Consider the following 27,548-nt stretch of genomic DNA (forward strand, 5'->3'; position numbering starts at 1 on the left):
TCCTCCATGTGCCCTTGTAGAAGCTGCAAGGTACTGTTGCCCTCAAAAAAAGCTGGAGTCCTGCTGTCTGACATCCTCCACCTGCTATGCAAGCGCATAGTGAGAACCACCTATCTTGTTACCCACTCTTCGCCCACTTCCCCCCTCCATCTCCATCGTGACCCCCAAAAGAATACATTTTGTACTTCTGCTTCACAAGATAACAAACTGCACCATTTCCACATTGCTGGACTGCCCTCACTGTACTTGTGACTTTTTGTGCTTGGGATTTTGCTTTCCCGCTATTCTTCAACACCTAATGTCAAGCTCAAATTTGTTGCCTGCAAATTATATATTCATTAATATTTAATTTGGCACTTAAATCTGGAAAATGCACTATTAAGCAGCAAATTAAACTTGGTGAATTTCCAAATCAGACGCAGCCATACCTTGCCTTTGTGGATCCATCATTGTCTGTCAAGTGTCAGTTTTCACCTGCACTCGTGGACCCAGAAAGGCAAGACGTGGCTCTCGTTTCAGGAATTGCTGAGAATTTCACTGAAGTTTTGTTTTTAATGGTGTATTGTGAAATCGGAATGCAAAATGAAATGTTACAAACTCATCAGATCAATGAATCAGTTGTGTTGCTGTTGTGATTGTTGTTTGGGTTGTTCACATTTCAGGTAAATATTTTGACTTTGCAGCCGTGCAAAGTCAAAATAAGTATTTATTTATTTATTTATTTTGCTCTTTTTTGATTAATTTTTACAATCACCTTTATTAATCCGTTCTATTTAAAATTTCATTTACAAATCCAGGCCACTTTTCCACTTTCTAATGTTTGGTTGTTTTTGGCATGCAGAGCCATATGAAAGTAGCCAGCCAATGGAGGCAAGCTGGCCTCAACTGGAGTGACTTTTTGCCGGAAAATGAAAACATTAGTGAGTTCCTCACAGCCATGGTGAGCATATTTTTAGTGTGAAGACTAAGCCGTACCACAGGTGTTACAGGCCATCAGATTATTCTGTTAACGAGGAGGGTCAGAACTTTAAGACACATCTATCTGTGTAGCACTTGTCTAACCAAGGCAACCTGCCATTTGTAGCAAGTAATGCTTTGCTTTGTTTTGTTTTGTCAGTATGTTCAAGTACTTGTAAAGCTGTTTTTAAAAAGTGTAATTCCTCTAGGTATTTGTGTTGTAAAGTTTTTAGACCTTGTGAAACTTTTGTCTCTCAGCAACAGGTAAGATTTTTGTTATTGACTGCGAATTGGGTATCTATATAATAATAGCGTAAGGACTCGACTTTGTTATCCCTTTTACGCCGCACCCAGTGACCCGATGCCCACGGCACTAATGGATTTACGATCTACGAACCGCGCAGGCATACTCGAAAAATCTGAATTAGCCGACTTTGGGGCCCAAAAGCATCCGATTAACTGCCGATACGACGCCATCTTACGACGCCATCGTAATGGCGTCTGCTGGGCGAAGGCGAAGCAAGCCATCCGCTGATTGGACAGGCGAAGGCGAAAGCAAGCCGTCCACTGAGTGGACAATCCAGAGCATGCATTTGTGCCGGTGTCGGCGATCGTTGTTCATATACACACTCTTCATTCTCATCTTTCTTCCTAACTCTTACTCGGACAAGCAAATCCCCCATGCCATCCATAATGGTACACTCTATCCATACACCACATCCTCCCTTCCGTGGATGTTCCACGGGTTTCGGCTAGCTAAGACATAATTGTCCCCCGTCGCACCGCGGAGCGAAAGGGGGACTATGGTTTTCCCCTCCGTCCGTGTGGCCGTCCGTCCTTCCATGCGTGCGGGCATGCGTAAGCGAAGGACCGCATTCGGATTTGGTGTGTGGGTGCAACCCACGTCAAAATCCAAGATGGCCGCCGCCATGTATGTCTGAACCTTGTGAGCTGAGTATCTTGAAAAATAAGCGAAGTACCAACTTCTAATCTGGTGTGTGGGTGTATCTAGGCACAAAGAAGAACGCTATTGAAAATTGGGTCGCCACATCAAAATCCAAGATGGCCGCCACCATATATATGTCTGAACCTTGTGAGCAAAATATCTTGAAAAATAAGCGAAGTACCAACTTCTAATCTTGTGTGTGGGTGTATCTAGGCATAAGGAAGAACCCTATTGAAAATTGGCTCGCCATGTCAAAATCCAAGATGGCCGCCGCCATGTATGTCTGAACCTTGTGAGCTGAATATCTTGAAAAATAAGCGAAGTACCAACTTCTAATCTGGTGTGTGAGTGTATCTAGGCACAAGGAAGAACTCTATTGAAAATTGGATCGCCACGTCAAAATCCAAGATGGCCGCCACCATATATATGTCTGAACCTTAAGAGCAAATTATCTTGAAAAATAAGCGAAGTACCAACTTCTAATCTTGTGTATGGGTGTATCTAGGCATACGGAAGAACCCTATTGAAAATTGGGTCGCCACATCAAAATCCAAGATGGCCGCCGCCATGTATGTGAACCTTGTGAGTGGAATATCTTGAAAAATAAGCGAAGTAATAATAATAATACATTTCTTTTATATAGCGTTTTTCAAGAAGCCCAAAGGCGCTTTGACAGAGTACAAGAAACAAGTGCAAAAAGACAAAAATCAATAGGTAAATAATCAAAGCAAAAGGAAGGAGAAGGAGAAGGAGAAGGAGAAGAGATAGTCAGGGGTTAAATGCTGTGGGTTAAATGTTGAATGCAGTGTTGAACAGGTGGGTCTTGAGTGATGTTTGGAATGTGGTGAGTGAGGAGGAGTCTCTGATGGTGTGAGGTCGTGAGTTCCAGAGGGTGGAAGCAGCGATGGAGAAGGCCCTGTCCCACCAGGATCTGAATTTGGTCCGGATTGGGGGGGGGGGGTCAGGAGGTTGGTACCAGCAGAGCGGAGCACAGTGGGCTGAGAGGGTGAAATATTGGAAATATCTCAATATCTTGGGTTAAAATAATCCCCTGATAGTGGTTGAGGGCTCGTTAGAAGCGTATTACTAAGCTTATTACAACGAGAAAAATTTTGTTTTTAAATTTTGATTTTGAGGGGTCTGGGCCCAAATTACCATATTTGGGCATTTCAGGCTCAAAACACATTTTCGGGTATATCTTGGCTTAAAAGAATCCCCTGATAGTGGTTGAGGGCTCGTTAGAAGCGTATTACTAAGCTTATTACAATGGGAAAAAATTTGTTTTTAAATTTTGATTTTTGAGGGGTCTGGGCCCAAATTACCATATTTGGGCATTTCGGGCTCAAAACACATTTTCGGGTATATCTTGGCTTAAAAGAATCCCCTGATAGTGGTTGAGGGCTCGTTAGAAGCGTATTACTAAGCTTATTACAACGAGAAAAAATTTGTTTTTAAATTTTGATTTTGAGGGGTCTGGGCCCAAATTACCATATTTGGGCATTTCGGGCTCAAAACACTTTCGGGTATATCTTGGCTTAAAAGAATCCCCTGATAGTGGTTGAGGGCTCGTTAGAAGCGTATTACTAAGCTTATTACAATGGGAAAATATTTGTTTTTAAATTTTGATTTTTGAGGGGTCTGGGCCCAAATTACCATATTTGGGCATTTCGGGCTCAAAACACATTTTTGGGTATATCTTGGCTTAAAAGAATCCCCTGATAGTGGTTGAGGGCTCGTTAGAAGCGTATTACTAAGCTTATTACAACGAGAAAAAATTTGTTTTTAAATTTTGATTTTGAGGGGTCTGGGCCCAAATTACCATATTTGGGCATTTCGGGCTCAAAACACATTTTCGGGTATATCTTGGCTTAAAAGAATCCCCTGATAGTGGTTGAGGGCTCGTTAGAAGCGTATTACTAAGCTTATTACAACGAGAAAAATGTTGTTTTTAAATTTTGATTTTTGAGGGGTCTGGGCCCAAATTACCATATTTGGGCATTTCGGGCTCAAAACACATTTTCGGGTATATCTTGGCTTAAAAGAATCCCCTGATAGTGGTTGCGGGCTCGTTAGAAGCGTATTACTAAGCTTATTACAACGAGAAAAAATTTGTTTTTAAATTTTGATTTTGAGGGGTCTGGGCCCAAATTACCATATTTGGGCATTTGGGCAACATGAAAAGGGTTGATTTAGGGGTAAATCTGATTGCATTTTTGGATTTCCCACGTCAAAAAACTTCCCAGTGTGAAATTTTAGCCCTAGAACTTGATTCAAACTCAAATTATTCAAGAAAATGTTAAAATGGAAATAGACGCCCCGGAAACGGCTTGCAATAGATTTTCGAAAATTGACTTTTGTGTGAAATTCATTTTTTCTAATTGCCACAAGTCAGATTTCACAATATATGCATTTTCTAAGGCACTGAGACCTATATTTTCAGAAAATATACACTGGAGTAAATCTGGCTTGTGGCATTTTGAAATTTTTACAGATATGCGGCAAATTTTGGGTGGAAAAAACATCGATTTTATGGGTAAATAATCAAAAATCGGCAAAAAATTTGACCGAAAACCTCAAATTTTTGGCACTTGAAGGCTGTACAGCCTAATATTTGATTAGATTCAGTGAACTTGGTACATTTATGGTTTAGTATGAAAGAATTAGGTTTAATGGGCATAATTTTGTCATTTTCTTAGCCTTTGACAGATTTATTGGCAAAATACAGTTTCCGCGAAACCATTGAGCTAAGGTTATCGCGAAATTGAAATATTGCCGATCTTCTAACGTTCACCATTTTTCTTGGAGTTGAGCTTTTGACTTACTTTTTTTTTTGTTAAACTGGATTTTTTTTCTAGTTTCTGAAGCACTCAGAGCCATTGATGCCTGATAAGAGTCCATTTTTGGTAATTTCCAGGCTCCAGCCCACTGTGCGGAGGTTGCGGGTGGGAGTGTGTCTGGAGAGGAGGTCAGTCAGGTAGGATGGGGCCAGGTTATGGAGGGCTTTGTAGGTCAAGAGGAGGATTTTGTACTGGATTCTCTGGGGGATGGGGAGCCAGTGAAGCTTGTAAAAGACGGGGGTGATGTGGTCACGGGTCCGGGAATGGGTGAGTAGACGGGCAGCAGAGTTCTGAATGTATTGGAGTTTATTGGTGATTATTGAGGGTGAACCATAGAGGAGGATGTTGCAGTAGTCCAGACGGGAGGTGATGAAGGCGTGGATGAGGGTTTCTGCAGCCGTGGAGGAGAGGGATGGACGGAGACGGGCGATGTTTTTCAGGTGAAAGATGGCTGTCTTTGTGATCTGTTTAGTGTATTTGTCGAAGGGGAGGGTTTGGTCAAAGATGATGTCAAGATTCCGGATGTGAGGGGAGGTGGATACTGGGAAACCGTCGATGTTGAGGGCAAAGTTATGGGTGGATTTGGTGAGCGTTTTTGGGCCAATGATGATTATTTCAGATTTATCATAGTTAAGTTTGAGGAAGTTGATTTGAAGCCAGGATTTTATTTCAGTGATGCAATTTGTCAGGATAGAGTGGGTGGCGGTGGAGATGGACTTGGTGGAGATGAAAAGCTGGATGTCATCGGCGAAGCAGTGGAATTGGAGACCATGACGGCGGATTAAGTGACCAAGGGGGGACAGGTACAGGATGAAGAGGAGGGGGCCAAGAACTGAACCTTGGGGGACACCTTGGGGGAGGGGAGCAGTGGGGGATTTGCAGTTATTGATGGAGATGAACTGGCGTCTGTCAGAGAGGTATGATTTGATCCAAGAGAGGGCAGTGCCGGTAATGTTAAAGGTGGTTTCAAGTCTTTTGAGGAGGATGGTGTGATTGATGGTTTCAAAGGCGGCGCTGAGGTCGAGGAGGATGAGAATGTTGAGGTTGCCGGCATCAGAGGAGAGGAGAAGTACCAACTTCTAATCTGGTGTGTGGTTGTATCTAGGCATAAGGAAGAACGCTATTGAAAATTGGGTCGCCACGTCAAAATCCAAGGTGGTCACCACCATATATATGTCTGAGCCTTGTGAACGAAATATCCTGAAAAATAAGCGAAGTACCAACTTCTAATCTGGTGTGTGGGTGTATCTAGGCATAAGGAAGAACGCTATTGAAAATTGGGTCGCCACGTCAAAATTGAAGATGGCTGCCTCCATGTATGTCTGAACCTTGTGAGCGAAATATCATATCATAGCATGTTTTCTGCGTCTTCCACTTTGTCAACTCACATCACTTCCCCGACGGGGGACCTAGGCGTAACGCTTGTTGGATATTAAGTTTGGATGTAAATCAAAGTACGTTATTTATCTTCTCACTTTTGGAGATTGTGGATTGCAATATGTTGGTAAAACTTCTCACTGTTTACATCAGCGTTTGAATGGACATAGGTCTAGTACTCTAGTGTATCGTCTGGTATTAAGACATTCTGGTATTATTTATATAACCATTTCAATGAAGTTGGGCATGATTTTAATCGTTGTTCTGTTCAAGTAATAGATTTTTTTTTTTTGTATACAAGATCGAGGCTCGTGAAAGAGCGAACATTAATCACACAGAAAGACAAACAGACACATAAAACAAATAACATCGGGAGCGGTAGACAAGATGGAGAGAGAGGGGGAAGGACACAAACACAACATTTGAGAGCAGGGACCAAGAGACATGGAGACATCGAGAGATCTGTGGGAGGGAGCGGGCTTTGGGGGGGAGGCATGTGAAGGGGGGGAGGCATGTGAAGGGGGGGGGGGTGGGAGAGGTATAAACATATGGACACTGCCAGGATTTCCAGGAAATAAGTTGGAATTTCAAACAAGGTGGATCTGGGGTGAATTAGTGGGGGTAGAAAAGATCAAGGTTATGGATGGGGGAAGATAAGAGATGGTGGTGAACAGCTGTTTTAAAGACCTGGAGGGAGGAGAGGGATTGAAGGGAGTGTGGGAGTTTGTTCCACAGGCGGGAGAAAAGAGGAATGAAAGAGTGAAGGTGAGCAGAGAGCCGAGATTTCGGCAGTTTAACCATCAGAGGGTTGCTGGCAGATCTTGTGCGACCTGTAGGAATATTTGGGGGACAGAGCACAGAGAGAGCTGGGGGAGCAAGGCCGGAGAGGAGTCGGTAGAAGACAGAAAGACCACCTACCTGCCTGCGGTGAGTGAGTGAAAGGCCCTCAGAGATAGCTTCATCGCGGGAGATTCCAATGATTTTGAAAGCTTTGGATTCAACAGCGTGAAGCCGAGCCAGGTGTGAGGCAGGAGCACCAGCCCATAGGGGAGAACAGTATTCCATAGAGCTGCGGATGAAAGCCTTGTATGTGGTGAGGAGCTCAGGTGTGCCGAGGAAGGACTTCGCACGACGGAGGATGCCCAGTCGGCGACTGGCTTTGGAGGCCAGCTTGGAAATGTGGTTTTCCCAAGAAAGATCATGGCAGATAGTGAGACCCAAAAGCTTGAGTGACAGAACTTCTTGGAGAGGATTGTTGAGAAAGTAGATGGGAGGGTTGTCCAGTCGATCTTTTCGGAGAGACATAGTAAGAGAGTGAGATTTGGCAGGATTGAAAGACATGTTCCACTTGTTTGACCAGTCTGTGATTTTGTCCAGGTCTTCAGAGAGTGAGGAGGCTGCAGACTGCCGATCTGAGGGAAGAGGAATGGAGCGGCAGAGAGTGGAGTCATCAGCAAAGAGATAGAGAGGATTTTCCAGAGAGTCAGAGAGATCATTGATAAAGACCAGAAAAAGCACAGGGCCCAGCACACTTCCTTGGGGAACTCCAGCCTGAACAGGAAGGGGAGATGAGAGAAATCCATTCAGTTAATGTTAATGTTAATGATTTTGATAATATAGAGGAGTGTAATGTTGAGCTTTGGCGCAAAGAGGACTTTTGGATTAGGACCCTATGTATGATCTATCCTTTTGGCCTTAATGATAGGGTACAAGGTACTGGGTCAGTTTCTCTCGGAAATGTTTCTGGTAATGAGTATTTTGCTAATCCAATCAGAGGGAGACCCAGAGGGCATGGACATCGTAGTCGGGGTCGTATAGTTCCAAAAATGGAAATTTCAGAGATAATTGATAAACGTAAAGGTTTTTATGAAGGAAAGGTTTTTCATGATATTTATGTTCTGCTGAGGTCATGTTCCCAACAAGTTTTAGCTAATATTCTCCAGAGTTTAGCAGTTTCATATTACATGTGTTCGTTTTTGATTGAAGCTTTTTGTTGCAGGGTTCTTACAAAGAAGTCTCATCCCAAAGTTGATGGGATACACTCGTTCTTAATATGTGATCTTTCTAGCAAACCGGCAGAGATAAGCTTCGACTTCATTCTATTTTTAGGGATACTAGTATAGAGAATTTATTACCCAATAAAGTTAGGGAGCGAGCCCCATTGAAGGTTTATTTCACCTTCACTAAGGCCATAGGATAATCCTTATTCAATTACAGTAAATTTCTTAAAACTCTTGGTATAGATATGGTAAAAGACATTTTGGAGACCGACTGTGCATGTTCATCTTCCCCTTTTTTGTATGATCCATGTGCACACGTAGTTTCTGGGGATTTGAATATTATTAGTAATTGTGAAATTAGGGATTTGATGAAAATGGGAGCTAAATATAGGGAACCAGTAACTCAACCTTGGAGCTGCATCAGGTCTTTAATTGTAGATTCTGTCTCTAATTTTGTTGACAGAATGTGCACCAAGATTAAGTTATCTGTAAACGGTTTCAATCCACGGTCTAACAGAGTTGTGGAAGTCCTGGAAAATAAGATTAAGTTTTTTAGTTGGCGGGGCTTGCTTTCACTGGGTCGGTCTAAACCAGTGTTTAACAAGCCGAGTGTTCGAAAAGATATCAATGATCTCCATGTATGTCATAGCTCCTTGGATAAGGCTGCTAATAATTTTGTTGTAGTTTGTAAAAAGTTTTATGTGGAGGTTTTATTAAGAGAGTTGGACATCGATACGGTTACTTTCACTAGTATAGGAAATAGCACATATTATGTTCCTTGTCATAAGTCGCTCCAGGATATTATCTCCGAGCATCAGGAAGTTTTAGTTAATAATTTCAGTATTAAATGTAAAGAGGTCAATCTTTGTATTCCTCGGCTTTACTGGAATGTTTGAGCAGGTTAAGGGTATTCCCATTGGTGGGAATACTTGTTGTTATATAGATGATATTTGTGTGGTTAACTATAACTTTTTTAATGATATTTGTGTGGTTAATGTTACGTGCTCCTCCCCGACCCCCTGGTCACGGTGTACCTCCGAGACCCGAGAGGAGTCACGGCAGAAAAATGTGTTATTCGGTATGTCAAAGATCAATGGTGAAGCCACACCAATTGTTACAAACCAACAAGTATTGTATTAAGATCACACAAGAAGAACAGTACAAAAACAATAGTATGAATCAAAAGTACAATCAATATCCTATGATGGTACCATCAGTTTTGTAATATATATCTCACTGTGCTCCAAGTGAGTGAACCAAGAACATCCCCAATGTCTCTAATCCCCGGCTTCAAGCCAAAGTCGATCCGCTCCAGCGATCGTCAGATCAATGTCCAATCGAGACCAGAATCCCGTTGGGTTGGCAGTTACAGTCCTGCTGCCAAAGCTGTGCAAAGGCGCCCTCCAGGCGACTGGGAAATCCAAAGGCACGACCAGGTTGATCTGTCACAGCGAAAACAACTCTGTCGCAGGAATCCCTTTCTTGGGAAACCCAAAGTTCACTCGTGACTCTTGCTCGCCAACGTTCGCTCCAGACCGCAAAGCAACTATGCTTCTTGTCCGACTCCACTCGCTCCGCCTTCTTTTCTCTCCTCTTCTTCCTCTTCGTCGTCTGGTTTCCGGTTTCTTTTAACTCTAACTTTTCCACCTTTTGAAAATAGTTCATAAACAATAAACCTTTTGAAAACAATAATAGTACATGGAATCAAAAATGTTTACAGTGGATGAAAACCACCACAACGGAAGTGAGGAATCCGTAACACTCCCGCCCCCACCCCCCCCCCCCCCCCTCAAGAAAGAAAGTTTGAACATCGTGAAAACTTTCTTTGCAGGCAAAACTTTTAACAAACAAAAGTAAAACTCACACCCAAATCATCAATTCACGTGAGCAACAATAATTAATATTTCCCAAAAATAAAGCAACAAAACTTCCAAACCACCTACAGGAATTTCCAAAGTTAGTTCACTCTGGACAAAGCATCAGCAACGACATTGTCCCTGCCCTTTACATGCTCAATTTCAAAGTTGAACTCCTGCAAAGCCAAACTCCATCTCATCAACCTCTGATTTTTATTTTTCATTTTTTGAATGAAGGTTAAGGGGTTGTGATCAAAAATCCAAAATAAAGCAAACCTCTATAGCACTTTTTGAAGGAGGCCGAGCTGAGAGCCAGGTTTCATGGTGGTTGGGTGGTGAGGCCTGGAAGTATTCACTACATGGACGCCTTTAGGAACGTGGAGTTCACGGTTAATCCGTGTAGGAATCTTGGCTCGGCTGCTCCGCAGCATTCAGTGCTTCAAACTCTTCCTAACTTTCATAATAATCACGGTTGGAGCGCTTGTCGCTGTAGTCACGTAAATAGCGGTCTCCTTCTCGGCCACCACCCTGATAATCCTCCCTTCGGGAGCTGCCGTAACTCTGGGAGCCTCCATAGTAATCTCGACTGCGGCCACCACCAAAACTACTACTCCCACCCTGGGAGCCATAGCCACCCCTGAAACTACCTCCACGTTTTCCTCCTCTGTAGCCCCCTCGATGCCCATGGCCTGCCTTCTCTACTGTTATGGTCCGACCATCCAAATCCTTGCCATTCAAATCCTTTTTTGCATCTTTGGCGTTCTTTGTGTTTTCAAACGTGACAAAGCCAAACCCTCTCGACTTTTGCGTCTCCCTGTCTTTTATCAGCAACACTTCCAAGAGTGGTCTATATTTGCCGAGTCCAGAACATCTTCCCTTGTGTTGAAGTTCAGTCCACCTACAAAGAGCTTGCCAACATTGCCTCCATCCATGACTTGTGTGTGTTGACACTTAGTTTCAGGGTACTTGACACGAAGTGTCTGTTCAAAGCCTGACGTCAGTACCTTCCTCTTCTCTTCAGAGCGCTTCCTACCCATAGCATGAGTCGCGGTACAGGATGGAAAGATACCCGGAATCTCCTGCTCTAACTGTGCAGTTATTTTCCATACTAGGCTTTTCAACAAACATCGGGTTACCAGAAACTTGACCACCGGCCAAATCATTCCCGATAACAAAAGAGATTCCCTCTACAGGAAGAGTGGCTTGTAAACCTACGGTGACCGGTCCTGACACCAAATCAGACTTTAAATGAATGACATGAAGTGGAGCTTTAACATAGCCACCAACCCCCTGTAAAAGAACACTAACACCAGTTGCCGTCTTCTCTGACAATGGCAAAATGCCTTCAAGCATCAAAGATTGATGTGACCCTGTGTCCCTCAATACCCTATCAGGTCTCTGGTTAGTCAAGTCTCCATCCAGTGATACAAACCCCCTCTGAAATAAAAGGTTTGTAACCCTCTTGAACAAGGTCGTTCTGTGATGCCGTAACTTTGGCAATGGAACCTTCACAAGGCACTGTCCTCCAAGGACGATTTCTCGCATTTGTCAATGCATTCGGAGTTGTACTAGTCTGACTCCGCTCCTGATTTTTTCTTTTCAGGGCATGACATTGGGACATCAAATGCCCAGGTTTCTTGCAAAAAGCGCAAGTAGGCCCGGAGGAAAAACTCTTGGTCTGCCTCGGGCCCCCCGGAAGATAAGTCTGTCTTGGAACTGTCGTCTTCTGATCCCTAAAAGTCGCGGTATCAGATTTGTCCTCATAGTCATCTCTAGGCCGCCCCCATGAATATTCGTTCACCACACCGGATGTTCCATAACTCCCCTGGCGAACTCTAGGCGGGAAGTTAGGTTTGTGGAACCCCATCCTGTGTGTCAAGGCATAGTCATCTGCCACGGTTGCTGCCTCATACAACTCTGGTACCTTCTTTTCCTCCAGATGTACTTTAATGTCCGCGTGGACACACTGTTTGAATTCCTCCACCAAGATTAATTGTCGCAACAGTTTGAAGTCTTTCCCAATCCCCTTCGAATCACACCACCGATCAAACATGGTTTCCTTCATTCTGGCAAACTCCACATGGGTCTCACTCTCCCTCTTCCTGGCATTCCGGAATTTTTGCCGGTAAGCTTCAGGGACCAATTCATAGGCTTTGAGAATGGTTTTCTTCCCGATCTCATAATCTGCACATTGGTCATTCGGTAAAGCCGAATAGATATTCTGAGCTTTACCCACCAAAACACTTTGCACTAACATATAGTCCAGGACCCCACAGGCCATTTTAGCATTTGAGCCCCTATTTCAAAGTGTAAAAAAAACTTGGCTACCTCCTTTTCATTGAAGGGTGGAACCAGCCTCACATGTCTACCAACATCCCAGGTGTTCTGACTAGTTGTCGAACTAGCCGGCATGGATACGACTTCTCTCCGTTCTCCCATTAATTCCAGCTCCTTGAGTTTAACTTCCTTCTGATACTCCATGTCACGTTCCTTTAACTCCCTTTCGGCTCTCCTTTGGTCGGCTCTTTCCTTTGCTCTTCTTTCTTCGAGTTCCCTTTCAGTTCTCCTTTCCTCTGTTCTTCTCTCCTCGAGTTCTCGTTCCTGTACTACTCTTTTTTCCTCGAGTTCTCGTTCCTGTTCTACTCTTCTTTCCTCGAGTTCTCTTTCAGCTCTCCTTTCCTCTGCTCTTCTCTCCTCGGCTTTCCATTCCAACTCTTTTAACCTTTCCTGGCTCTGCAGTTGCATCTCCATTTTCCGGAGCTCCACATTTTCTTTTTCCTCGGGTAACCAATCCAAGGGTACCTCTGTCCATGTTCCCAGTCCCACCAGAGATTCTACCACCAATGTCTGCATCTCTGCTTTTCATATTAACTCGGACCTCCAAGTTACAATGTTTGGCCAATATCAAGAGTTCCGATTTTTTACCGCTAGGAACTGTGCCTCATTAGGGGACGCCGCAAACTTTTCTGCGTCAAACACCATGGTGACTATCAGTTAACACCTGTTAACGTTCACACAAAAAAAAAAAAATTCAAATTTTTTGAAAAATTTGGGAATATTACAAAAATTCCACAAATTTGGGAATTCTATCCCGGACGAGCCCCCAATTTCTGTTACGTGCTCCTCCCCGACCCCCTGGTCACAGTGTACCCCCGAGCCCCGAGAGGAGTCACGGCAGAAAAATGTGTTATTCTGTATGTCAAAGATCAATGGAGAAGCCACCCCAATTGTTACTCACAAACAAATATTGTATTACGATCACACAAGAATAACAGTACAACAATAATAGCAATCAAAAGTACAATCAATATCCTATGATGGTACCATCAGTTTTGTAATATATAACTCGCTGTGCTCCAAGTGAGTGAAACAAGAACATCCCCAATGTCTCGAATCCCCGGCTTCAAGCCAAAGTCGATCCGCTCCAGCGATCGTCAGATCAATGTCCAATCGAGACCAGAATCCAGTTGGGTTGGCAGTTACAGTCCTGCTGCCAAAGCTGTGCAAAGGCGCCCTCCAGGCGACTGGGAAATCACACCCTCGGGTATGGACGTTCCAAGGCTCACAGTCGGCGAACCTCAGATTTACCTTCAAAATCCGCGTTGCACACACACACACCAGATACGTCTGAATGCGGTGAAAACGGCTGAAGTCAAGCAAAGAAAAACCTTGCGTGATGTGCAAAAGCTGAAGCGAAGCAAAGAAACCTTGCACGACGTGCAAAGAGCGCGAGTCAAAATGGCCGACGGCCCGTACTCGAGACGTAACGGCAGTCCAACGATTCTTGACCGCAAAACCTGACACGCAGGTTGATCTGTCGCAGCGATAACAACTCTGTCGCAGGAATCCCTTTCCTGGGAAACCCAAAGTTCACTCGTGACTCTTGCTCGCCAACATTCACTCCAGACCGCAAAGCAACTATGCTTCTTGTCCGACTCCACTCGCTCCGCCTTCTTTTCTCTCCTCTTCTTCCTCTTCGTCGTCTGGTTCCCGATCTGGTTTCCGGTTTCTTTTAACTCTAACTTTTCCACCTTTTGAAAATAGTTCATAAACAATGAACCTTTTGAAAACAATAATAGTACATGGAATCAAAAATGTTTACAGTGGATGAAAACCACCATAACGGAAGTGACGAATCCGTAACATTAACTATAATTGTTTTTATAGGCTGCTTTACAAGATTTATCCAGATAGTCTGATTGTTGTAAACAAGAGTGGTAATGATTGTACTGTTGCTGTATATCTGGACGTGTTAGTTAAAGTTAGATAGAATGGCTTTAGTATGAGTATATCATAAAGTTGATGATTTCAGTTTCGCTGTAGTCTTGTACACCTTCCAGGTGGCAAAATACAACAACAACAACAACAACATGCATTTTCAGGCCATTTTCCCTGCTAGAGCGGGGGTTAGCCTTGCAGTCCCCATGACAATCTTCTCCATTTTGCCCTATTTTCTGCATCTCTCCTTGTTAACCCCCTTGCCCGCATTTCTTTTTCCACCATCTTTAGCCAAGTCTTTCTCGGTCTTCCCCGTCCTCTACTTCCTTCTACATTCATTTCCATCACTCTTCTCAACCAGTCACTTTCATCCTTCCTCAACACATGACCAAACCATCTCAACCTGTTCCTCTTCACAGCATCAATCACAGGCTCTATTCCCATCATCTTTCGCAATTCATCATTTGTCTTCCTCTCTCTCAACGGCAGGTGGCAGGTGGCAATGTACCAATTAAAATTAGTTACAATGTCTTCTCATCTCAGCTACTTAGATTTGCAAGAATTTGTTCAGTGAAGGGTGATTTTGTGGAACATGCTGAGAAGGTATTTTCAATCATGTTAAATAGAGGATATTTGGCTGATTGGTTGATCAGGTCTTGTGAGAATGTCTTTAAATTCCATCGTCACCTTTTGTGTAAGTTTGGTTTGGTATTTGATTCATCGTCACCTATTGCATTGCATTTGATACAAGTATTAAATAATGGAGGTATGTATTTAAAAATAATATGTATAAAATGTATTATAAGTTAGCATTAATGTGATTGGTTGGTGGTTGCGAGGATACGCAGTGCAGCGTGGTGGAATCGGTTGTGGATGACAGTTTGAATATTTGAATGGCAGTTTGAGTGATGGAGGGGCTGTGTCATGGACATGTCCAATGTCCATCAGCTAAAGTGTTTATGGCTTAGTATATTGTTATATAAAGTGATTTATGATTAAGTTATTCGTTTGTGTTAATACTTCAAATAAAAGTAGTAATTAGATAAGTTTGAATAAGGATATTGCATTGCTGTGTTGACTAACTGTCTGGACACAACTTTGAGGTTGTGGGTCCATTGATGTTGAGTAATATACTGATGTGGACCTGCAGTCAGGGTTGTGGATCCGCCGTTTTGAGAGGTTCTGGGCTGAAAGAATCGAAACCTCGATGAAAAACGGTGCCCAGCTGATGATCCAGGCAGTTGGAAAACCAGTCAATTGCTTATAAGTTAAGGTTATAACTTCAAATATAAAATAGCTTTTACAAGTACTAACAAGTTCATAATGTATCTGTGTATGTGTGTTTGTATAGGTGCGTTTTTATGTATATGTATAATGTATATGTATGTGTTTATATATATGTATATATACACACACGTGTATGTGTGTATTGTTAATGTGTGGCTTCCTTCTTGTAACTACAGTGCAGTAATTGGTCTTTATTTTGATTTGTAATCATCATCCGGTAATTGGATTAAGTGTTTTTGTTGACGAGATCCCCGTGTATACCCTGGTTTAGAATAGGTACCCCGTATCCCTGCGTGTCGTACGAGGCGACTAAGAGGGTTGGCGTCAGGAAGGGCATCCGGCCATAAAAACATTGCCTCAAAAAGAGAACCATGACAATTACATCTACATATGGGCAGGGTACAGCCCGAAATGGAGATCGGTTTCTGAGGTTTGGGACATGGAATGTAGGGACAATGACAGGGAGATCAGGAGAAGTGGTGGAAGTATTGGTTAGAAGAAGAGTGGACATATGTTGTGTGCAAGAGACGAGATGGAAGGGAAGTGGTGTGAGAATGGTGAAGGGTAGGCAGGGACAGAAATACAAGTTTGTGTGGCAAGAGTGCCCGGAGGGCGTGAATGGTGTTGGTGTCCTGTTTTCTGAGGAGTTTGTAGACAGTGTGGTGAGTGTGACTAGATTGAGTGATAGGTTGATGATGGTGAAAATGATGATTGGAAAACTCTTGGTGAACGTCATCTCAGGATATGCTCCGCAGGTTGGTCGGAGCGATGAAGAGAAGGACAAGTTCTGGTGTGCGATCGAGAAGCTGATGGAAAACGTGAAAGATGAGGAAGTTGTTATGGTAGGAGGAGACCGAAATGGACATGTGGGAAGGAGTATGGATGGTTTTGAGGGAGTTCATGGGGGTTACGGATATGGTATGAGAAATGGAGATGGTGAAAGGATTTTGGAGTTTGCTGATGGAGCTGATTTGTTGATTTGTAATACTCAGTTCCAGAAAGAGGATAATAAGCTTGTTACATACACGTCAGGTGGGTCGACGACAACCGTTGACTACCTGTTGGTGCGTAGGCGAGATAGGGGGCACCTCCGGGACACAAAGGTGATCCCGGGAGAGGAGGCTGTTTCACAGCACCACTTAGTTGTCTGCGACATAAGGGTGAAAGGTGCGAGGAGAGCTCGGCGGGTGAACTACAAACCGAGAATGAAGGTGTGGAGGTTGAAAGAGGTGACAGTAAGGGAGGCATTAAAAGAGAGGCTGAGTAGGGTAGAGGAAGATGTGGTTGGATGTCAATGAAAGATAGTCTGTTGGGAGCCTTTGGTGAGGGATGTGGATGGACAAAAGGACCACCGAGACACTCAGAAACATGGTGGTGGGATGATGAAGTTGGAAAGAGGATTGACGAGAAGAGGAAGAAGTTCAAGGAGTGGCAGAAGGCGAAGGGTATGGGAGCAGAAAAAGCAGAGCATGAAAGTTATAAGGCAGCCAAGAAGGCTGCAAAGAAAGAGGTAGCAAAGGCGCAGGAGGCATGTAGGAAAATGTTCGGAGAACGCCTGGATTCGGAAGAGGGTCAGAGAGCGGTATTCAGGATTGCAAAGCAGATAGTGAAAGAGAGGTGTGATGTGATGGGGGTGAATTGCTTGAAGGATGAAGTTGGACAAATCGTTGTGGACCCAGATGGAATTAAAGGAAGATGGAAAAGATATATGGAAATGCTGTTGAATACAGAGAATGAATGGGATGGCAACATAGAGAGTCACCCAGTTTTAGGATCGGCAGAGAAGATAACTGAGAAGGAAGTTGAGGAAGCGATAAAAGCAATGAAGAGTAGAAAAGCGGGAGGGCCGAAGGGAGTTGTGGGAGATATGTTGAAGGCAGCACGAAGTTGGGGTGTGAAGAGAATGACAGAGCTGTAAATCTGATGGTGAAAGAAGGCCGCATTCCAGTGGATTGGGAACTGAGTACCCTCGTCCCTCTATACTAGGGGAAAGGTGACCCCCTGGAGTGTGGCTCGTAAAGTATTTCGCTCGAGCGATAAAGTTATTGGAGCATGGAATGAAGGTATTGGAAAGGGTGTTTGAGAGGAGGATAAGGAAGAAGGTGAAGATCGACGAAATGCAGTTTGGATTTATGCCAGGAAGATGAACGACAGACGCGCTCTTTATTGTGAGGCAGTTGCAGGAGAAGTACATGGAGAAGAGGAAGAAGTTGTTTCTTGGGTTTGTTGATCTGGAGAAAGCATTCGATAGGGTTGCACGCGAAGTATTGACGTGGGCATTGAGGAAGTTAGGAGTGGAGGAATGGTTGATCAGAGTAGTGATGGCAATGTACAAAAGAGCGCGCACAGCTGTAAGGACGAAGGACGGGAACAGTGGTGAGTTTGAGGTGAAGGTGGAAGTGCATCAGGGGTCGGTACAAAGCCACTACTATTTGTAGCTGTGATGGAGGTGCTGGCTCAGAACATAAAGGAGGGTTTACCGTGGGAGTTGTTGTATGCAGATGATCTGGTGTTGATTGCGGAAAGTATGGATGGACTGAAGGAAAAGATGAACAAGTGGAAGGAATGTATGGAGACAAAAGGTCTGAAGGTGAATATCGGAAAGACGAAGGTGATGGCAAGTGGTAAAGCATGTGTTGCGGTGGAAAGAACTGGGAAGTGGCCATGTGCTGTTTGCAGGAAGGGTGTCGGAGTGAACTCCATTCAATGTACAATGTGCGCTGAGTGGGTTCATCAAAAATGTAGTGGTCTGAGAGGGTCATTAACCAGTGTGGCAGCTACATTCAAATGTAAGGTGTGCACAGAGGGAGCTGTAGATGGAGGAAATGTTGAGTTGGATCTTGGAGACGGCGTGAAGCTCGAAGGTGTGAAAACATTTTGCTACCTCGGAGACATGCTGAATGGAGAAGGTGGATCAGACTTGGCAACGGTTGCTGGAGTGAGATGTGCATGGAAGACGTTTCGGGAACTGAGTGGCGTGCTGATGAGGAGGGGAGTGTCGTTGAAGCTGAAGGGAAAGGTGTATGCTGCATGTGTGAGAAGTGTTATGATTTATGGGAGCGAGACATGTGTAATGAACGTAGAGCAGCAACGAAGGCTGGAAAGGGTGCAAATGCGAATGGTTCGGTGGATTTGCGCAGTATCGTTGAGAGAGAGGAAGACAAATGATGAATTGCGAAAGATGATGGGAATAGAGCCTGTGATTGATGCTGTGAAGAGGAACAGGTTGAGATGGTTTGGTCATGTGTTGAGGAAGGATGAAAGTGACTGGTTGAGAAGAGTGATGGAAATGAATGTAGAAGAAAGTAGAGGACGGGGAAAACCGAGAAAGACTTGGCTAAAGATGGTGGAAGAAGAAATATACGGGCAAGGGGGTTAACAAGGAGAGATGCAGAAAATAGGGCAAAATGGAGAAGATTGTCATGGGGACTGCAAGGCTAACCCCCGCTCTAGCAGGGAAAATGGCCTTAAAATGCATGTTGTTGTTGTTGCTTTGTTTTTGTTGACGAGGACGGTCTCTTCAAGATGTTGCCCTGGTGGTGAGCGAGGGCCCTGTGTTGGTATACTGGCGCAGCAAAGAGAGGTGCACGTGCTTTGCAGAAGCTGGAGTTCACAGTTGCCGAGACGCCAGCCCCAGGAGATGCGGCAATAAAGCCAATGTTGAGCCCGGGGGAGGTGCAAAAACAGCTCGAGAGGTTGCTGCAGGATAAAGTTGATAACGAGCGCATATTCGACTGGATCGAGGTTGGTCAACCATTGTTAGTGTCAGAATAATGATGCAATTCTGAATTAGATGTTGTAAAGCCTGATGCTTAGTGCTCTGTGTTGTGATTTGATGTTTGCAGGCCCAGTTGGATGAAAACCAAACAAAATCTCCGTGGTTTATTCGAGCGTTGATGACTGCCATCTGCAATTCAGTCCTATCTCGTAAGCTGCCAGTAACTCATATTGTGACTTGGTCCTCAGACTGTGCCTGTGGTTGTGACAACTCATATTGTCACTACCACAAGCACAGTCAGGTGGGACATCATTCAGACAAGTAATATTTGCTCGATGTTAATTTGTTACCACCAAGTGAAAACTGCTATCAATCTTCAATTGCAAAACTGGTGGGATTCAGGGAAAAAAAATTTTTGTTCCCTTTTATATTTGAGGTGAACATTACTGTTGTTCATTATGTGTGTCAGTCTGAGTTTTATTTTAGAACTAGCAGGAGTGCCCAGTGATCTAATTCTGTTGGCATTTTGAATGATTGAATTAATTTTTTCCTATATTTTTGTCGGTGCCGAAAACACTTCACTTCACTACACTCACTAAGGAAAATTTATATTTAATATTACGAGTACACCCGTTCCCTCGCGTTCCCTACAGGGGTGGCAGGAAAGATCATTCCTCTCTGGGATATATAAATTACAGTAGATCAATGGTCTGGCTTCAATAACATTGATTGGGGGTGGGGGTGCTGTGTCATGGACATGTTCATTTACCAAGTTTATTGTAGAGTGCTCGCCAAGTGGCTTAAGCATTCGGGAAACCACTCCATTCAAAAACATTGATGAGGTACGGCCAGCTTGGCAAGCCCTAGCTAGCGGCTTGGTAAATGAACACACCCTCCCTTTCAGTTTTGTGTTACAGCAGGAGCAACTGTTTCAAAAGGCCACCACATTAGCAGCAGGAAGGGTCATGTTAACCTTTGTGGGGTATATAGATTACAGTAGATCTTCACTCAGTTCCTAAGTAAAAATTGCCTTGGGGATGTTGGGATTCCTCCATATTTCTTTCAATTTAGTGTTAAACAGCATTAGCAACTGTTTAAAAAGGTAATTATACATGTTTGTGGTTTATGATCTTTTTACTTCTGGTAGGGGCCGTTGCTCCCATGAAACAAGACGATAAGCTATTTATAAACGTTAACACAGCGTTTGTTCAAGGAGGAAACACCCCTTGGGAGGGGTAGATATGAGTCGTAATTTTGTTTTCTAAGAACATTAATATTGTTAAGTTTCTGGGGGTAGATGACTAAATCTCATAGAAAAGACAGGATTGTATAGTAATAGCATGGACCGTGGACGCGTAGGAGACATCTCGATGTATAACGTAGGGAAACTGGAGCTTAAGATTTGCCGATCGGCAAATAAACCCCGCCTCACAGGGATCATGGCCGAGAGGCCACGCCCCGAGCTTCATCATTGGTCGAGAGGACGTGGGGTGTTTCAAGAGAGCTCGGCCGTTTGTCGGCGTGACGTCAAGAGTGACGTCAGATCTAGAAGGTTCGAGAGCAGGAAGAAGAAGACTCTCTCTCTCTCTCTCTCTCTCTATCTCTCTCTCTCTCTCTCTCTCTCTCTCTCTCTCTCTCTCTCTCTCTCTCTCTCTCGGTCTCAGTCTCGGTCTCAGTCTCGGTCTTTGTTCTCGGTCGGTCGCTTTCGTGCTGGCTCTTCTGGCTCGGTGCGCTGGTGCTGATAGAGCGGTGTGGAAGTTTTGCGATCTTGAGGAGGAGGTGTTGGTGGCGATTTGTGGGATTCTTGGCGCTTCGGGCGGAGTGGGGACCGAAAGAGGACCGCCCGCACGAGTTACCTCAGGTCCGTGGGGCTGTGGAGAGCGACTCGGCGCCATTGCTGGCACGTTTACCGCGCGAGCGACTTCGGGCCAAATTGTACTGCCAACTTCATTCAACGATCTCATTGAGCAAGCTGAGTGCTGGCCGGCCAGAGAAACCAATTTATTTTACTTTATCATTCCCCTGTTGTGTATTTGTGTCTGAGTGGAGACGTCTCGAAGTAGGATTTAATTTACCTTCCTTTTATTTATTTTATTCCTTTTATTCCTTTTATTGCCATGATTTATTTCATCAAATTCATTGTTGTGGCATTTATTTCATTTGTTGTGTGTTTATTTGTTCATGGGTCCCAGAATAAACCCGTGTGGCTTCCGTCTAAGTTAAGCGCTTTGCTTCCGTCACTTGCCCGTGACGGACCAACCGCCAGTTTCGGCTGCGCACCTCGGAATTAAGGACCGTTGCGGCTATTCGTCATCCAATGGTGTTATTATGCTTTCGGGTGACAAGACAATATTATGCTTTTGTTATTCGAAGTGTCCTTGGAAAAACGCCACGATAAAGCTATCGTAACACCGATACACCTCAACACTCAACCCCATTGGTGGCATAAACCCCATTGGCAGAGAAACCCCTTTCTGGAGGGGGGGGGGGAATTAATTTGCTACAACCTTTGTCATGTGACCCTTAGTCCTGTCAAGTTTGGTTGAGATTGAACAAGCAACGACAGAATGTTTTGCGGTCAAAAATCGTCACAGACAGACATGCACAAAATTGCGTATTTTAGTATGATAACACACACGCACGCACGCACACACACACACACACACACACGCTAATTTAATATTACCTCTCACATAGCTACAACGGCTACATGCACGAAAGAGCCATTTTTTATAAATCCCCTTGCCCCCCGCCCCCCCCCCCCCCCCCCCAAAAAAAAGAACTTTCTTTTTTCAAAATTAAAAAAAAGATTTGCACAAACACTCCCAGGCACTCACTGATGAACCTCTCAAAGTTTGCCAAAGATCCATTCAGCGATCTGAGAAAAATGGCGACCCACCGGCTCACAGACAAACGGCTCTCTTATAGTATAGAACCACCTTTAGAGGCCATTGTTCCCCGCAGGGCGGGGGTTGGCCTTTTTCGGGCACCTTGGTCCCCTTTTTGAAGCGATGTTTTATGGCCGGATGCCCTTCCTGCCACCAACCCTGTTAGTCGCCTCTTGCAACACACAGGGAATGTCTGTGTGTTACTCTTATAGTATAGATAAGGCATATAAATCATACTGCCATTGAAAATCTTAGTACATTAAATAGGGCGCATTTTCAATTGTATACAATTGCTGCTTGAACATTCTTGGTTGGCGGAGTTCTTTCATCCCACAGAATTAAATCTTCCTTTCTTTTCTTTATACGCCGAAAGTTGGTCAATTTCTTTCCCCCCACTTACTGCATCAAACCGTACAGTGGCAGTGTAGGTATTTTGGCTTTTTGGGTTTTCATGGACCCGTACAGGTTACCCATAAAAGCTCATCCTCCCCCATCGAGCAGACAAACAGAAGACCTGTACACAATAGGTAAATAAAATATTCATATGAATATGGAGCCTTGTTGGTAGATAACCTACATATCTGCAGACAAGGCAATCATGTCTGTGAAAGAATACCTGGAGAGCTCAACACAGGTATAACCCTCCAGGTTGTTTAAACTACAGATGTTTCCACTGTTAGAGGCAAAATGAACCATAACTGTGTGAGACACACGTTCTTACCTCATAAAACACAGTTTATTTTTGGGGCCTGTAGATATAGAACACTGGTCTGCTTGGTTATTTAATTACGAGGTTGAAATGTGGTGTCGGTACCCCCTACTTGTAGTGGGGTCTGTGGTTAAACCACTTGCACTATGCAGGTGCAAATCACAAGTTATCTCCCCATCCTCACAGATGGGGGTTATTCTGTATCCCTCACCTGACCGTGGTATGCAAAATTTGGTGGAAATGAGGCAAACTGTTTTCAATTCTATAAATATCAGATATGCATACATACCCACAGGGAATTGCCAAATGTTATTGTGATATATTTGATTTCACATTTAACTTCTGCTAGGCCCAGTGGGCAGTGCATCAATGGCCGTTGGGGGTTTTGATGTTGTCATTACCTTGCGCTCGCGAAGCAAAAAGCGGGGTTAAGCATTCAGGTGTGTGCATGTGCCGTACGTGTCTGCATTTTAAAAATTCATTTTCTCGGCAACCGTTGGTCCAATTGACACGAAAGTTTACCATAGAAGGTAAACCTCCGCCTGTATAATTTTTTTTATTCATAAGTATGACATCATAGGTCACGTGGTACGGACGCCATCTTGGAAAACGATACTCCTCTATATCTCTCAAACCTCTCGATGGAAAAAATTGAAACGTGGCTCATTGTCAAGTACTCACCATGGGGAATAAGCATCACCGTTGATGGTGATGTCATCGGTGTCTTAATTATGACATCATAATTCGACAAGTGCAATGCTTGATCTGATCAGTATGAATATAACAAAAATTCCTCCAACTGTTAGTCCGATGGACCCAAAATTTTCAGAATATGTGCGGCTCCTCCTGTTGATTTTTTTTTAATGATAATTATAACGTCATAGGTCACGTGGTACAGACGCCATCTTCAAATAAATCGAAGAAAGTTGCGCCTCTATAATCTCAAAAACCGCTCCATGGAAAAAATTGATATACATGGTTCATTGTCAGGTACTCCCCTTGGGGAATAAGATATGTTAATGATGATGCCATCGGTGCCTTCCTTATGACGTCATAATTCGACAGTACAGCACTTATCCGATCATTGTGAATTTATTTTCTCAGCAACTATTGGTCTGATGGGCATGAAATTTTCACCATGGAAGTGCCTCCTCATGTGGAATATTTTAGTGATAATCTGATGTCATAGGTCATGTGGTGAAGGCGCCATTTTGGAAAAAACGAAAAATGTTGCACCTCTACATCTCCAAAACCGCTGCATGGAAAAAATTGAAACATGGCTCATTGTAAAGAACTCCATATGGGGAATAGGTGTTGTTAACGATGACGTCATTGATGCCATAATTATGACGTCATAATTTGACAGGGACAACGCTTAGTCTGATCAGTTAGAAATGTATTGAGCGTGATCTATGCAACAATTATATTAGAGAATATAAATTTATGATGTCATCGCTCACGTGGTCTGGCAGCCATATTGGATCAAAGAAAAAAAATATTCAAAGACAGAAGAGTTGGCTCGCAACAAGTTGACTGTGCAGGGTAAGTATTCTATGAATATCATCTAGTTCCATCATGCATTCGAGATTCATTTGCAGCTCCGTTGTCGTGTCTCTCATTGCATCTTGCAGAAGAGGACAAAACATACCGCGTGGACTCAGCTGGGATACAGAGTCGTGGCAGTGTACTTGTTAAGTACCTTAATGGAAATGAACAGCGGCAGCTGCAGGCCCTATATGCGTTGCAGGCCCTCGTGTTTGCGTTGGACCAGCCTCCACGTGAGTTGTGCTGTGATATTTAGCCGGTCTTAACCTCTCTTCCACTTCACTGTTTATTACATTATTGACTGACACATTGTTTTTCAAAAGACATTCGTTTCATTTAGGATTTTGATATATTTAATATTTTGATTTTTTGTTAAAGAAATAAAATTTGGGGGTGGGTTGGAAAAGAGCGTGTTAGCGCTGGGACTCGGTAAGAAAAACTTGGTTCGGAACCGGTTTGGTAATTTTGGCAAGAATCCTCCGGGTCCTGAATCGGCTCAGAACTCAGATAACTTTGCAATTAGAAAAATTAGTCATGTTCACCACTAAATGTAAGCAAAAATTGGTGCCGAAGCCCCTGCTCTTCCACTTCCGTTATGCATGATCAGTCAGCAATTTATATCATGAGCACTTTTGATTTGCATATTTATTTTCTTGCTGAGCTGGAGAATGAATAAACATATTTCCGCATGTTGAAGTGTAATATCAACGCATGTTGATTCCCCCCACCGCCCCCCCCCCCCCCCCTTCCACCCAGTGTGTGAACATGAATATCTTGTCAAACATTTCATTTTGTCACGAAGGTGGAACTTTCACACATACATGCCGTTAGTTAGCTTGTTCGTTCAAGATTGCTTCATCACGTCTTTTGTGGTTTATTGAGACTCTCATCACACTTATCGCCTGAGCACATCTACGGAGTAGAAATGACAATTTGAACACGACGGTGTGCTGTGCGAATTAAGTATCTGTACAATGCGATGCTTTTGGGGCCTTTCTTTCCCAACCTTTGGTTCTTGTTTTTCTTTTTTTCGAACCAGTTTTACTGAAAATTCTGTTTGACAATCTTTATGACGAGGACGTCATCTCTGAAGATGCGTTTTACCGTTGGGAAGACAGCAAGGACCCTGCCGAGCAGCAGGGAAAGGGTGTTGCGCTCAAGTCTGTTACAGCCTTCTTTACTTGGCTTCGCGAGGCCGATGAGGAATCTGAGGACAGCTGAGGAATCTTACCTTCACCCCACCTTTTCCCGGTCCTCATTCCCACTCTTATTGCCCTATCTTAATTCAGTTGGCCAGCACCCGATCTTGGGGTATGAGACTACTCTACCATGATATGCGAGGCACCTAGGACCGCCAAGCAGCCATTGCTCGGAGGCAAACTGTGCATTTTTGTTCGTACTTTTTATTTTTATTTTCTCCCCCTTCTTTCATCTCCTCTTCGTGTTTTACAAAAGTCGCTCCTGATTTAAAAGCACGACGTGCAACTTGCCTTTATATCATTTATGCCAACCAATCAACCTCCATTCTTGAAGAGGAGAAAACCGTTTGGAGGAAAAAAAAGAAAAAAAAAAAAGGAGGAAGGGGAGATGCCGGAGATCGAAGATTCCTCGCTTGTCTTCACCTCGGTAAGCTCCTACGTGCAAGATCGGAGCTGCATGTTGATTGAGATGGACTCTGGTCTGGCCTGTGGCCACCTGCTGCTTGTTTGCATTTAATTCGGTCAAACTTGAAAAGCTGTACTTTCTGGGGTGCTTGTATTAATGATTTTTTTTCCCCCCACAAACCATGTTTCCCTCTCCCAACCCCATGATCCATGCCCCCCACGTCCTTTCCCATTCTTACCTGACACCACATCTACACTATCCCTGAGCTGCTGCGCAATGTGATGGAAATGAATAAGACAACGTCTCGTAGCATGGTCAGGCGAGAAGCTGTATTTATTATCTTTGGGGCTGGTTCATCTGAACATCTCGCTCTGTCCGCTGCAGACAAATCGCTCCGATTTCGTAACACTTGTGACAAAACAAGGAAATGAGGCTCCTTAGTTTATTTTTGAAGCCCAGACATGTTATCTTTTTTCGACAACTTAGAATTTATATTTAATACGGCACTGTACGATATAACAAAACATCCCACGTTACGGTTGGATGCAGTGGGGGGGTTGGGGGGGGGGGGGAGTGCGGGAGAAGGGCACTGGATGAGGAGTTATGGATTTGGGAGTATTTCGGGAGAGGGAGGGGGGGCAGTAGACTATGGTTGGACTTTTGGTTGATACACCCTTTTTTCCTGTTGTATCTTCAGCGGAGCATGCAAATTTGGACAGGTGCAGTCAGTTGAGCAGCTGTCTTCCCCCCTTTATGCGTGTAGCTGATGGAGGGATATGTTGTCCATACATTGGTGTTTGTGGGGTGAGGTAAAGCCTCCACAGTTCCACCGGTGTCCTCGATTTAATTCATTGGAAAAAGGAAAAATGCAATTTAGGGTTTGTACATATGAGATGCCGAATTGAAAAAAATATTTAATAAAGGTTATACCCTCTTTTCACTTTGAAAGCAACATGGAATAAAGAGGATCTTGCAATGATAGTATTTTTCTTGATGTCTGTCTGCCGATGTTTTCAATTATGCATCTAATATTTCACCATTCTCCCTCCCATTTGCAGTACCGCTCGCTGCCTTTGGTCGTGCCACATGTTAAAACTCAAGACAGATGTTCTGAAATAACCGCCGACGCCATGCCTCCTTTTTTTGTAAGCGGCTGCGCGGTGTTCCGGAACAATTGTACCGGTATCAGGTGACATGAAATTGCAGTGGTCTTGGTGAGACTAATCTATTCGATCTGTGGACATTTTTTTGTTTTGAGGATTATTCGTCACGACTGGGATTGCGCAATATTAAGGGGATTGTCTCGTAATTTTCTCGTTGTTTTTTTTTTGTTTTTTTTGTCTTTGTAAATTATTACATGATTACATGACAGGAACTATAATTATAATAGGGGACAGCAAATCTGAAACACCTTGTAGAACAGTAAGTGATGACAACTCAACTGAATTGTTTCATGGAAATGTTTCTTCACAAGGTCAAAATTAATAAACTGAAAGTCATAATTGCCAGTGTGTCAGCACCCGTTTATAGAATGTAAATAGAGGGGAATGTAAATGAAAATTATATATTTGGACGGTTCCTTTGGCAACTAAAATAGAAACCCCC

At 43.7% G+C, this 27,548-nt stretch overlaps 1 protein-coding gene across 5 annotated transcripts in view; it reads left to right on the forward strand.

The window, feature by feature from the left end:
• LOC137425734 (uncharacterized) overlaps window positions 1-26,924 on the forward strand; it is a 331,211-nt gene extending 304,287 nt beyond the window's left edge. For 3 of the 5 annotated variants that reach the window (XM_078775548.1, XM_078775549.1, XM_078775551.1), the window contains 7 exons: window positions 21-99; window positions 842-940; window positions 16,234-16,320; window positions 19,079-19,222; window positions 19,324-19,405; window positions 24,425-24,571; window positions 25,378-26,924. In XM_078775548.1, the coding sequence (XP_078631674.1) occupies window positions 21-99; window positions 842-940; window positions 16,234-16,320; window positions 19,079-19,222; window positions 19,324-19,405; window positions 24,425-24,571; window positions 25,378-25,559 (820 nt within the window). In that variant the 3' untranslated portion in view covers window positions 25,560-26,924. The remainder of the gene's footprint in view (window positions 1-20; window positions 100-841; window positions 941-16,233; window positions 16,321-19,078; window positions 19,223-19,323; window positions 19,406-24,424; window positions 24,572-25,377) is intronic. The other 2 variants (XM_078775550.1, XM_078775552.1) reach the window with 1 other exon arrangement.
• Window positions 26,925-27,548: the final 624 nt, after the last annotated feature.

This window comes from Myxine glutinosa, chromosome 4, assembly GCF_964187855.1.
Source record: "Myxine glutinosa chromosome 4, kmMyxGlut1.1, whole genome shotgun sequence".
NCBI classification, from domain to species: domain Eukaryota; kingdom Metazoa; phylum Chordata; class Myxini; order Myxiniformes; family Myxinidae; genus Myxine; species Myxine glutinosa.